Source organism: Mustelus asterias, chromosome 4 (genome assembly GCF_964213995.1).
Source record: "Mustelus asterias chromosome 4, sMusAst1.hap1.1, whole genome shotgun sequence".
NCBI lineage: Eukaryota > Metazoa > Chordata > Chondrichthyes > Carcharhiniformes > Triakidae > Mustelus > Mustelus asterias.
Window position 1 is genome coordinate 3266594 of NC_135804.1, and position 14159 is coordinate 3280752.

A 14159-nucleotide genomic window follows, 5' to 3' on the forward strand; every position below is an offset into this window, starting at 1 on the left:
GGGACATGGCAGGGATGAGGAAGAGAGAACTTTTCCTGATATTTGTACCTCTGTGCATTCTGGCCATTCGGATAGTAGGCACCACCATGAAGAGATCACTCATCAGCTCAAGGTGGAAGTCTCGAATCTTTGCCTTGTCCTGTGCGTCTCCCATATATTCATCAATGGCCAGACGTAGCCGATCTTCATTTAACTGTACACAAAGCAATGAACAAAGGGAGGCAGAGTGAGAGGCTGTGCTACAACAAGGAGGATTATATTCAGTAGGAATTATTCACATCAACTTGGGAAGACAGGATTCACAGACAACGGGCAATGACAGGTACACAGCTCCTTCCCGTCTTTGCTAGTACGCCATCCACATTCATAAGACCATAAAATATAGGATCAGAATTAGGCCATTTGGCCCATCAAGTCTGCCCCCCAATCAATCATGGTTGATATGATTCTCATCCCCATTCTCCTGCCTTCTCCCCGTAACCTTGATCCCCTTATTGATCAAGGACATATCTATCTCTGTCTTAAAGACACTCAATGACCTGGCCTCCACAGCCTTCTGTGGCAGTGAGTTCCACAGATTCACCACTCTCTGGCTGAAGAAATTCCTCCTCGTCTGAGTTTTAAAGGAGCGTCCTTTTAGCCTGAGGTTGTGCCCTCAGGTTCTAGTCTCTCCCACTGGTGTAAACATCCTCTCCACGTCCACTCCATCCAGGCCTCTCAGTATCCTGTAAGTTTCAATTAGATCCTCTCTCATCCTTCCAAACTCCATCGACCAAAGGCCCTCAACCGCTCCTCATATGAAAAATCCTGCATTTCCAGGATCATTCTTGTGAACCTCCTCTGGACCTTCTCCAAGGACAGCACATCCTTCCTTAGATATGGGGCCCAAAACTGTTCACAATACTCCAAACAGGGTCTGACCAGAGCCTTATACAGCCTCAGAAGTACATCCCTGCTCGACATGAATGCTAACATTGAATTTGCCTGCCTAACTGCCGACTGAACCTGCACATTAACCTTAAGAGAATCTTGAACAATGACTCCCAAGTCCCTTTGTGTTTCTGTTTTCCTAAGCATTTTCCCATTTAGAAAATAATCTATGCCTCCATTCCTCCTTCCAAAGTACATAACCTCACACTTTTCCATATTGTATTCCATCTGCCACTTCTTTGCCCTCTCTCCTAACCTGTCCAAGTCCTTCTGCATCCCCCCCAGTTCCTCAATACTACCTGTCCCTCTACATATCTCTCTATCATCCACAAATTTAGCAACCATGCCCTCAGTTCCATCTTCCGGATCATTAATGTATATAGTGAAAAGTTGTGGACCCAACACTGACCCCTGTGGAACACCACTAGTCGCCGGTTCCTATCCTGAGAAGGACCCCCTCCTTATCCCCAGTCTCTGCCTTCTGCCTTCCACAACCTCTCACCACACCATTCAATCCCCCCTCTCTGTAGTAAATTCTTCAGCTGCCTCTTGGCCCACTCACTGCTGATAATGACCATCGCTGACTCTCTCTGTTGAAAATGAGACTCATTGCCAATACTGAATACTGTCAGTGCCAATCAGCTTCAATCTGACCCTTTGCTAATGCTAACCTAGGGTTTAAAAGAGAGAAACATTTGTTGTAAAGCTTAAGGGGCAGGTCTGGGTAAGTACTCACCTTGCTTATATTCTTGAGGATCGAGTCCGAGGTCTCTCTGTCCATTCCTTCCTCCCAGCCAGGTGGATTCAACATCTGAAGAACACAATGGTTAAGTTGAAAGGCTTGAGACAGTGTACATTGCTGTAGAGTCTGTTCTCTTCTTAGAACAGACGCAGGCACAACTGGTCCAAAGTAGAACTACTTTTATAGATTAATATGACAGAAACAAAAGAGTCTGATTTACTGGAGAGAGAAAAAGAAGGGAGCGAGAGAGAGGGCCCAGAAAGCTGGTCCCGATACAGACTTGAACTTGTACAGGATTCAACACAGCTGAACTGAATACATATAGCTATATCGGGCATTATAACCTTTCTGTTATCTGTGTTATGAAATTACTCGTAGAGACTGTGTCCCAAACTTTCATAAATAATTTGCAGCTATGTGACTATGAAAACCTGTTTATGCAAAACTTTGACTGCACTGTACTTTCAAAGAAGCCAATTTCTAAGCTCATCCCAGAATTCCCAGCTGAGTCTTCCAATGTGGTCAAGTTAGCTTTAAAGCTTAGCGTAATTAGTTACATAGGCAGAAATACCTTAAAATGAAGTCGTTTAACTAAAGCAAACTATACAGATGCACCATAGAAAGCATGCTTTCTGGTTGTATCACAGCTTGGTATGGCTCCTGCTCTGCCCAAGACCGCAAGAAACTACAAAAGGTCGTGAATGTAGCCCAATCCATCACGCAAACCAGCCTCCCATCCATTGACTCTGTCTACACTTCCCGCTGCCTTGGCAAAGCAGCCAGCATAATTAAGGACTTCACGCACCCCAGACATTCTCTCTTCCACCTTCTTCCATCGGGAAAAAGATACAAAAGTTGGGGGTCACTGAGCGGGTAGAAAGCATCCTAAAAGGGGAGGGTAATCAGACAGACATCATTGTCCACATTGGTACAAATGGCGTAGGCAGAAAGAGCAGGGAGGTCCTGCAAGAGCAATTTAGGGAGTTAGGTAGAAGGCTAAAAAACAGGACCTCTACGGTAGCAATCTCTGGATTACTCCCTGTGCCACGTGCTAGTGAGGCTAGGAACAGGGAGATTGTGCAGCTGAACGCGTGGCTAAAGAACTGGTGCAGGAGGGAGGGTTTCAAATTCGTGGATCACTGGGAAGTCTTCCAGGGAGGATGGGACCTGTACAAGAAGGACGGGTTACACCTGAACTGGAGGGGCACGAATATCCTAGCTGGGAGATTTGCTAGTGTGGTTCAGGTGGGTTTAAACTAATGTGGCAGGGGGGTGGGAATCAGAACAACAGGTCAGCAAGAGTAGAGACTGGGACGAGCATGGAGCCAAGACAAGGCTACCTAAGGGGAAGAGCAATCTGGGGGAGGATGAACTCAGTGGGCCTGGAGGTCTGAAGTGCATCTGCTTAAATGCAAGGAGTGTAACAGGCAAGACAGATGAACTTAGAGCCTTAATGCATGCGCGGAACTTGGATGTGGTTGCAGTGACAGAGACTTGGTTAAAAGGACAGGACTGGCAGCTGAATATTCCGGGGTCTAAGTGTTTTAGGCGAGGCAGAGGAGGGTCTAGGGGAAGTGGGGGAGTAGCAATGCTGGTTAGGGAGCATATTACAGTGGTACAGAGGGTGGACAATATGGAAGGATCATGTAACGAGTCACTGTGGGTGGAGCTCAGAAACAGGAAGGGCGCAGTCACTGTGCTGGGGGTGTACTACAGGCCTCCCAACAGCCCACGGGAAGTTGAAGAACAGATATGTAAGGAGATTCTGGACAGGTATAGAAAAAATAGGGTTGGTGTAGTGGGAGACTTTAATTTCCCTCATATAGACTGGAAATCCCTTAGGGCTGGGGGTCCGGATGGGGAGGAATTTGTAAAATGTGTCCAGGAAGGTTCTTTGGAACAATATGTTGATAGTCCAACTGGAGAGGGGGCTATACTGGACCTAGTACTGGGGAATGAGCCCGGTTAGGTCATCAAAGTTTCAGTGGGGGAACATGTGGCAAATAGTGACCACAATTCTGTAAACTTTCGGATAGTCATGGAAAAGGATGAGTGTTGTCCTATGAGTAAGGTGCTGAATTGAGGGAAGGCTAACTACAGCCGGATTAGGCAGGATTTGGTGGCTGTTGATTGGGAGAGGCTGTTCGAGGGCAAATCCACATCTGGCATGTGGGAGTCTTTTAAGGAGCAGTTGATAGGAGTGCAGGACAGGCATGTGCCTGTAAAAAAGGACAGGAAACGTAGGATTCGAGAGCCGTGGATAACCAGAGAAATTGTGGGTCTAATCAAAAAGAAAAAAGAGGCGTACATAATGTCCAGGCAGCTAAAAACAGATGGAGCACTGGAGGAATACAGAGAAAGTAGAAAATAACTCAAACAGGGAGTTAGAAGGGCAAAAAGGGGTCACGAAATGTCCTTGGCAGACAGGATTAAGGAGAATCCCAAGGCATTTTATACATACGTTAGGAACAAGAGGGTTGTCAGAGAAAGAGTTGGACCTCTCAAGAACAAAGGAGGGGAATTATGCTTAGAGCCCAAGGAAGTAGGTGAGATCCTAAACGAATACTTTGCATCAGTATTCACAAAGGAGAGGGACACGTTGATTGGTAGTGTCTCAGAGGGATGTGTAGACCTGTTAGAACAAATAGCAATTACAAGGGAGGAAGTGTTAGGTGTGTTAGGAAGCATCAAGGTAGACAAATCTCCAGGGCCAGATGGCATCTGTCCTAGATTACTGAGAGAAACAAGAGATGAAATTGCTGGGCCTCTAACAGAAATCTTTGTCTCTTCATTGGACACAGGTGAGGTCCCAGGGGATTGGAGGATAGCAAATGTGTCCCGTTATTTAAGAAGGGTAGCAAGGATAACCCAGTAATTATAGGTCAGTGAGCTTGACGTCCGTGGTAGGGAAATTGTTGGAGAAGATTCTTAGAGATAGGATATATGCGCATTTAGAACTGAATAATCTCATTAGCGATAGACAGCATGGTTTTGTACGAGGGAGGTCATGCCCCACAAATTTGGTTGAGTTTTTTGAGGAGGTGACCAAAATGATTGACGAGGGAAGGGCCGTGGATGTCGTCTATATGGATTTTAGTAAAGCATTTGACAAGGTCCCTCATGGCAAGCTGGTGCAAAAGATTAAATCTCATGGGATCAAGGGTGAACTAGCTAGATGGGTACAGAACTGGCTTGGCCATAGAAGACAGAGGTTGGCAGTGGAGGGGTCTTTTTCTGATTGGAGGTCTGTGACTAGTGGTGTTCCACAGGGCTCTGTACTGGGACCTCTGCTGTTTGTGATATATATAAATGATTTGGAAGAAGATGTAGCTGGTCTGATTAGTAAGTTTGCGGACGACACAAAGATTGCTGGAGTTACGGATAGTGATTAACATTGTCAGAGAATACAGCAGGATATAGATAGGCTGGAAAATTGGGCGGAGAAATGGCAGATGGAATTTATTCCAGATAAATGTGAAGTGATGCATTTTGGTAGATCTAATGCAGGGGGGAGCTATACAATAAATGGCAGAACCATCAGGAGTATAGACACACAGAGGGATCTGGGTGTGCAAGTCCACAGATCCTTAAAGGTGGCAGCATAGGTGGAAAAGGTGGTGAAGAAGGCATATGGCATGCTTGCCTTTATTGGAAGGGGCATAGAATATAAAAGTTGGCATTTGATGTTGCAGTTATATAGAACGTTGGTTAGGCCACATTTGGAGTACTGCGTCCAGTTCTGGTCGCCACACTACCAGAAGGACGTGGAGGCTTTGGAGAGAGTGCAGAAAAGGTTCACCAGGATGTTGCCTGGTATGGAGGGTATTAGCTATGAGGTGAGATTGAGTAAACTAGGGTTGTTCTCCCTGGAAAGACGGAGGTTGTGGGGCGACCTAATAGAATTTATTAAATTATGAAGGGCATAGATAGGGTGAACAGTTGGAAGCTTTTTCCCAGGTCAGAAATGACAAACACAAGGGTTCACAAGTTCAAGGTAAGGGGGGCTAGGTTCGATACAGATATGCGGGGGACATATTTTACACAGAGGGTGGTGGGGGCCTGGAATGCACTACCAAGCAAGGTGGTTGAGGAAGACACGCTAGGATCATTTAAGACTTATCTAGATAGCCACATGAACAGACTGGGAATACAGGGATACAAACGGATGGTCTAGTTAGGAACACATGGTCGGTGCAGGCTTGGAGGGCCGAAGGGCCTGTTCCTGTGCTGTATTGTTCTTTGTTCTCTTTGTCACGTACCAACCGAGTCAAGAGCAGCTTCTTCCCTGCTGCTGTCAGACCTTTGAATGGATCTACCTTGCATTAAGTTGATCTTTTTCTACACCCGAGCTATGACTGTAACACTACATTCTGCTTTCCTTCTCTATGAACTGTAAGTTTTGTCTGTATAGCGCGTAAGAACCAATACTTTTCACTGTATTTGGTTTTGTGAAGGGGAGGTTGTGTCTCACGAACTTGATCGAGTTTTTCGAGGAAGTGACGAAGATGATTGATGAGGGTAGGGCAGTGGATGTTGTCTACATGGACTTCAGTAAGGCCTTTGACAAGGTCCTTCATGGCAGACTGATGCAGAAGGTGAAGTCGCAAGGGATCAGAGGTGAGCTGGCAAGATGGATATAAACTGGCTCAGTATTTGATACCAAATAAACCTGTTGGACTTTAACCTGGTGTTGTGAGACTTCTTACTCAGTCAAAGAAGACAGAGGGTAGCAGTGGAAGGGTGTGTTTCTGAATGGAGGGCTATGACAAGTGGTGTTCCTCAGGGATCAGTGCTGGGACCTTTGCTGTTTGTAATGCACATAAATGATTTGGAGGAAAATATAACTGGTTTGATTAGTAAGTTTGCGGACGACACAAAGGTTGGTGGATTTGCGGACAACGATGAGGAGCATCAGAGGATACAGCAGGATATAGATCAGTTGGAGACTTGGCGGAGAGATGGCAGTTGGAGTTTAATTCGGACAAATGTGAGGTAATGCATTTTGGAAAGTCTAATACAGATAGGAAATATACAGTAAATGTCAGAACCCTTAAGAGTATTGATAGGCAGAGGGATCTGGGTGTACAGGTACACAGGTCACTGAAAGTGGCAACGCAGGTGGAGAAGGTAGTCAAGAAGGCATACGGCATGCTTGCCTTCATCGGCCGGGGCATTGAGTTTAAAAATTGCCAAGTCTTGTTGCAGCTTTATAGAACCTTAGTTAGGCCGCACTTGGAATATAGTGTTCAATTCTGGTCGCCACACTACCAGAAGGATGTGGAGGCTTTGGAGAGGGTATAGAAAAGATTTAGCAGGATGTTGCCTGGCATGGAGGGCATTAGCTATGAGGAGAGGTTGGAGAAACTTGGTTTGTTCTCACTGGAGCGACGGAGGTTGAGGGGAGACCTGATAGAAGTCTACAAGATTATGAGAGGCATGGACAGAGTGGATAGTCAGAAGCTTTTTCCCAGGATGGAAGAGTCAATTACTAGGGGGCATAGGTTTAAGGTGTGAGGGGCAAGGTTTAAAGGAAATGTACGAGGCAGTTTTTTTACACAGAGGGTGTTGGGTGCCTGGAACTTGTTGCCGGGGGAAGTAGTGGAAGCAGATACGATCGTGACTTTTATGGGGTGTCTTGACAAATACATGAATAGGATGGGAATAGAGGGATATGGACCCCGGAAGGGTCGGGGATTTTAGTTAAGTCGGGCAGCATGGTCGGTGCAGGCTTGGAGGGCCGAAGGGCCTGTTCCTGTGCTGTAATTTTCTTTGTTCTTTGTATACTAATACATGTGACAATAATAAATCAAATCAAATCAAACCGTACAAAGGATCCTACAATCGCCAATTTGCCTGAATAACTATTAAATGTCAAATTATAAGAACAGGACAGAGATGTCCATGAAAGGGGCACAAACTACACCTGCAGGTCAATGTGCAAACCTCATCCCATGACATGTTTAACTGAGTGTCCACTGCAACCTGTCGCACCTGAGCCGTCAACAGAGTCTATTTAAGCAGAGTCTCTATGAACCACAGCAAATAGAATTCATGTCTGAAACTACCGCAAATAACCTGATTAAACCAGGATTGTTTCTCCATCAAAATGCAATAAGTGGAGGATAACTTTATAACAGACGTTGTGTGGAAGAAATTAATCCCAGTCACTTATAGCAGGATAGACTCAAGGTTTCATTGAGACAGGGAGGATTAACCAATTAAATTCAGTCCCAGAGTTATGGCATCTATGTATTCAATACAACACAAATCTTTGTGACTGCTGATACTATTCAGTGTAAATGAGAAAAACACATGTCCCAAGTTGGAGCGTTGCCGGCGTTGGACTGGGGTGGGCACAGTAAGGAGTCTCACAACACCTGGCTAAAGTCCAACAGGTTTTTTTGGAATCACGAGCTTTCGGAGCACTGCCCCTTCATCAGGTGAGAGCTGCTCCATCATCTCTCACCTGCAGCGCTCCGAAAGCTCGTGATTCCAAAACAACCCGTTGGACTTTAACCTGGTGTTGTGAGATTTCTTAATGTTCTCCCATGTTTGACTCCTGCTGCATCCTGTTTTCCATGAGAATAGAAGTTTAAACACTTTAATTAATCCCAACGCTAAAGGACTCAATCCCAACCCTTCACCCTCATATGTTAAACTGATGTGTGTATGAACTGGGCAGCAGCACATCCAGGTTCATTGCAATGCATTCGGAGGAAGCCACTGGCAGACTCTCTGTTGGGGCAATGGTTGACCTGTACCTCAACGCTCATGATTCACCATTGGTTGATGCCCCTCCTTATGTTAGCCAATGAAAATTTACCAATGTCAGTCTTGAAAATTTAAAATGATCTGGAGCCTTCTGCTGTTTGTGTGCGTGTTTGTGTGCGTGTTTGTGTGCGTGTTTGTGTGCGGCTTGTGTGCGTGCTTGTGTGTGCGTGTTTGTGTGCGTGTTTGTGTGCGTGTTTGTGTGCGTGTTTGTGTGCGTGCTTGTGTGCGTGCTTGTGTGCGTGCTTGTGTGTGCGTGTTTGTGTGTGCGTGTTTGTGTGCGTGTTTGTGTGCGTGCTTGTGTGCGTGCTTGTGTGCGTGCTTGTGTGCGTGCTTGTGTGTGCGTGTTTGTGTGCATGTTTGTGTGCGTGTTTGTGTCCATGTGAGCATGCACATGTGAGTGTGTATATCTGTGTGTTCACGTGTGTTTGTGCTTGTGCCTGTATGTGTGTGTAAATGCGTGTGTGTGTGTATATGTGTGGAAGGGGGGGTGGGGGAGCTTCCAGATTTCTATGATCCTTTGTGTGAAAAAGAAGCGTACAGATTGGCAGACTGACAAATGGCGGGTAATGTTATTGGCCACCAATGCCTCACTACTGAGGCTGCAAGTCGTGTCTGAGTCTGCTCGGGGCGGCGTGGTGGCACAGTGATCAGCACTGCTGCCTCACAGCGCCAGGAACACAGGTTCAATTCCGGCCTCGGGTCATTGTCTGTGTGGAGTTTGCACGTTCTCCCCGTGTCTGCATGGGTTTCCTCCGCGTGCTCCGGTTTCCTCCCACAGTCTGAAAGACGTACTGGTTAGGTGAATTGGCCATGCTAAATTCTCCCTCAGTGTACCTGAACAGGTGCTGGAGTGTGGCAACGAGGTGATTTTCACAGTAACTTCATTGCAGTGTGAATGTAAGCCTACTTGTGACTAATAATAAATAAACTTTTCCGCCCAAAGATGAGGGGGTCAGTACCAAGCTCACCTTGGCCTCACCACAGTTCAATACCTTGCCAACCCTCACACACCTACCCTATTGGCCAAAACGCAATGGCCAAAGGTGATAACTGATGTTCTAGAGGAGAGACTGGAGCTCGAATTGAGAAAGAAATCAACATTTGAAGTGGCGGGGGAAAGGATTTCTCCCCGTACCCTTTCAAATTCTCAAATTGGCAGTCGTCAACTCAGCACAGCTGAAAACCAAAATCTTAACTTATCTCACCTTGGGTAGTAACCAGCTCCATTCATGATTTGTAATTCCCAACAAGTACGGCACCGGGTTAATCTCATTTGCTGCAAACAGCAGATCAGCATTTCTGGGCAAGAAGACACCATCCACCACGGGAAAGAGTAAAACCTCATTTGGAAAAAAGAACAAACGGTTTAACTGGTGGCAGCACAGCTGATACACATGATTCAACAATGTCATTACTCGAAGAGTCCCCAGACAGCTGAGTCACAGGATGTGGGCAACGATGGCAAGGCCAGCATTTATTGCCCATCCCTAATGCCCTTAAACTGAATGGCTTGCTCGCCCATTTCATAGGGCAATATTTTCTTGAGAGTCAATCACATAGAAGTCACAAGTAGGCCAGACCGGGTTAAGAGTGGCAGACTTCCTTCCCTAAAGGGCATTAGTGAATCAGATGGGTTTTTATGACAATCGGCAGAGGTTTCATGGTGGCCATTAGACTATATTAATTCCAGATTCTTAAAATACAAATTCCATAAGTGGCGAGGTTTGAACCTGGGTTCCCTGAGAATGACCGTGGATTTCTGGATTGCTAGTCAGTGAGAATACCACTAATACCACCACCACTTCCGTCTACATCTGCTTTCAGCCTCTTTCTATCCTCCTCACAGCTTTCATTCCCACTCAGCCATTTAGCAATCTCCTCAATATTCCACTGACCTCACACTCCAGCTCGCAATAGCACAAAACATTCTGTGCAGAATGTGGGGTAGAGGGTTTGCACACAAAGGGGTAAATGAACAAGGTGAACGTGAACTGTCTGACTTCAGCAAGCTAAATCTAAAATCATCCGAGTCCAGGATTTCCTTCCCTGGATTTGGGATCCAGGATTCTCTGACCCTGCCCATGATGCTTTGCGAGCTGTTGATCAGAAATGGACTTTGGCCCATTTCCCCGTTACCCCCACAACCCTCCTCATGTGATTCAAGATGGCACCAGAGTGTGGCAGCCTCTTGCCAGATGCCCCCAGCACATCCTCTGATTCTACCTTTTACTCTCCTTCCATGCTTTTAAAACTCTCCTTTCCTTCTCTATGAACGGTATGCTTTGTCTGTATAGCAATGCAAGAAACAATACTTTTCACTGTATATTAATACATGTATCAATAATAAATCAAATCAAGAAACGTAACTTGCCAAGGAGGATATTTAATTACTGAACAAGCCAATGGAACACCAAAGGTGCAATTTTCCCGTCAATTTTCCCCCATGGGAATCATAGCGGGCAGGACAGAAAATTCGGCAGACCGTGCAAAGGTCCAAAGGTGTTGTTCCTTGGTTTAAGAAGGGTAGCAAGAATAATCCAGGTAATTACAGGCTGGTGAGCCTTACATCAGTGGTAGGGAAATTATTGGAGAGGCTTCTTCGAGATAGGATTTATGCCCACTTGGAAATAAGTGGAAGTATTAGTGAGAGGCAACATAGTTTTGTGAAGGGGAGGTCGTGTCTCACGAACTTGATCGAGTTTTTCGAGGAAGTGACGAAGATGATTGATGAGGGTAGGGCAGTGGATGTTGTCTACATGGACTTCAGTAAGGCCTTTGACAAGGTCCCTCATGGCAGACTGGTGCAGAAGGTGAAGTCGCATGGGATCAGAGGTGAGCTGGCAAGGTGGATACAAAACTGGCTCGGTCATAGAAGACAGAGGGTAGCAGTGGAAGGGTGTGTTTCTGAATGGAGGGCTGTGACAAGTGGCGTTCCTCAGGGATCAGTGCTGGGACCTTTGCTGTTTGTAACAAATATAAATGATTTGGAGGAAAATATAACTGGATTGATTAGTAAGTTTGCAGACGACACAAAGGTTGGTGGATTTGCGGATAGCGATGAGGACCATCAGAGGACACAGCAGGAGACTTGGCGGAGAGATGGCAGATGGAGTTTAATCCGGACAAATGTGAGGTAATGCATTTTGGAAGATCTAATAGAGAGAGGAAATATACAGTAAATGGCAGAACCCTTAAGAGTATTGATAGGCAAAGGGATCTGGGTGTACAGGTACACAGGTCACTGAAAGTGGCAACGCAGGTGGAGAAGGTAGTCAAGAAGGCATACGGCATGCTTGCCTTCATCGGCCAGGGCATTGAGTTTAAAAATTGGCAAGTCATGTTGACGCTTTCTAGAACGTTAGTTAGGCCGCACTTAGAATATAGTGTTCAATTCTGGTTGCCACACTACCAGAAGGATGTGGAGGCTTTGGAGAGGGTACAGAAAAGATTTACCAGGATGTTGCCTGGTATGGAGAGCATTAGCTATGAGGAGAGGTTGGAGAAACTTGGTTTGTTCTCACTGGAGCGACGGAGGTTGAGGGGAGACCTGATAGAAGTCTATAAGATTATGAGAGACATGGACAGAGTGGATAGTCAGGAGCTTTTTCCCAGGGTGGAAGAGTCAATTACTCGGGGGCACAGGTTTAAGGTGCGAGGGGCAAGGTTTAAAGGAGATGTACGAGGCAGATGTTTTACACAGAGAGTAGTGGGTGCCTGGAACTCGTTGCCAGAGGAGGTAGTGGAAGCAGATACTATAGTGGGTTTTAAGGGGTGTCTGGACAAATACATGAGTAGGATGGGAATAGAGGGATATGGTCCCCGGAAAGTAGGGGGTTTGAGTTAAGTCGGGCAGCATGGTCGGTGCAGGCTCGGAGGGGCCGAAGGGCCTGTTCCTGTGCCGGAATGTTCTTTGTTCTTTGTCCATTGACCATGACGGGAATTTCTGGCCTTGGGGCAAATACGGTTGGAAAATCCTGCCCAATGACTCAGAATGGTTCGCACGGCTGCCTCACAGCACCAGGTTCAATTCCGGCCTCTGGTCACTGCCTGTCTGGAGTTTGCACGGTCTCCCCGTGTCTGCGTAGGTTTCCTCCGGGTGCTCCGGTTTCCTCCCACAGTCCAAAGATGCGCGGGTTAGGTTGGCTGGCCATGCTAAATTGACGCTTGGGTCAGGGGGACTAGCAGGGTAAATATGTGGGTTATGGGAATAGGGCCTGGGTTGGATTGTGGTCGATGCAGACTCAATGGGCCGAATGGCCTCCCTCTGCACTGTAGGGATTCTATGAATGCAGGGCACAGTGAAGGCTGTATGAGGAGGAAGCTGGTGGAGAGGCAAAACAACATGTAGTTGGAGGAGGAAGATGGCGGGAATGGAAGAGTTCCACAGTTTCCAAGTGGCTGGAGTGAACTGGGTAGATTGTGACCTGATGCGATGATGTGAAACATCCCATGACTCACTACCGTCCATTCGACGCCTCTGTACTATCCCAGTGCATCCAGAATACAACAATAAAACGAGTCTCGATTTTTGACAGGGTGGAGACTGAGGAAGAGCGCGTGAGATGGCGCGGGTGATGAGATCAAGGAGAGTACAACTTGAAGAAATAGAAGAATAGATTTCACCATACGTCTTTAGGAAGTTTGGGCATATTCATCAATTCCTCTTCAGACATCTTTGCCAGGCAATCGACAATCTCCTTGGATTGGTTAGTGTTACAGCCAGCCAAGTTGGCAATCATCTGTAAATTGAGAAAGCAGTTACTTTATTGAATCAACAAACTATTTTACATACATTTCCCACACTTGAGGCCAACACTAATAAAATGTTAGCCTTTATCTCAGAGTGGGGGGGGGGGGGGGGGGGGAAGGTGCTGACCTACAGAGAGCCAGTCTGCACACTAATGGCCCCATTTTGTGAGCTAAGCATTCTTACACCACACCTCAGGAAGGAGATACTGACCTTTCAATGGGTGACGTACAGATTAGAACATAGAACAGTACAGCACAGAACAGGCCCTTCGGCCCACGATGTTGTGCCGACCTTCATCTGAAACCAAGATCAAGCTATCCCACTCCCTACCATCCTGGTGTGCTCCATGTGCCTATCCAATAACCGCTTAAATGTTCCTAAAGTGTCTGACTCCACTATCACTGCAGGCAGTCCATTCCACACCCCAACCACTCTCTGCGTGAAGAACCTACCTCTGATATCCTTCCTATATCTCCCACCATGAACCCTATAGTTATGCCCCCTCGTAATAGCTCCATCCACCCGAGGAAATAGTCTTTGAACGTTCACTCGATCTATCCCCTTCATCATTTTATAAACCTCTATTAAGTCTCCCCTCAATCTCCTCCGCTCCAGAGAGAACAGCCCCAGCTCCCTCAACCTTTCCTCATAAGACCGACACTCCAAACCAGGCAGCATCCTGGTAAATCTCCTCTGCACTCTTTCCAGCGCTTCCACATCCTTCTTATAGTGAGGTGACCAGAACTGCATGCAATATTCCAAATGCGGTCTCACCAAGGTCCTGTACAGTTGCAACATAACCCCACGGCTCTTAAACTCCAACCCCCTGTTAATAAAAGCTAACACACTATATGCCTTCTTCACAGCTCTATCCACTTGAGTGGCAACCTTTAGAGATCTGTGGATATGGACCCCAAGATCTCTCTGTTCCTCCACAGTCTTCAGAACCCTACCTTTGACCCTGTA

At 46.4% G+C, this 14159-nt stretch overlaps 1 protein-coding gene across 1 annotated transcript in view; it reads right to left on the reverse strand.

Annotated features, from left to right (window-relative positions):
• ces2b (carboxylesterase 2b) overlaps positions 1 to 14159 on the reverse strand; it is a 108734-nt gene that overhangs the window by 69912 nt on the left and 24663 nt on the right. The window contains exons 7-10 of the mRNA XM_078210446.1: positions 13072 to 13182; positions 9649 to 9783; positions 1667 to 1741; positions 49 to 193 (exon numbers count right to left, since the gene is read on the reverse strand). Coding sequence (XP_078066572.1) covers positions 49 to 193; positions 1667 to 1741; positions 9649 to 9783; positions 13072 to 13182 — 466 coding nt within the window. The remainder of the gene's footprint in view (positions 1 to 48; positions 194 to 1666; positions 1742 to 9648; positions 9784 to 13071; positions 13183 to 14159) is intronic.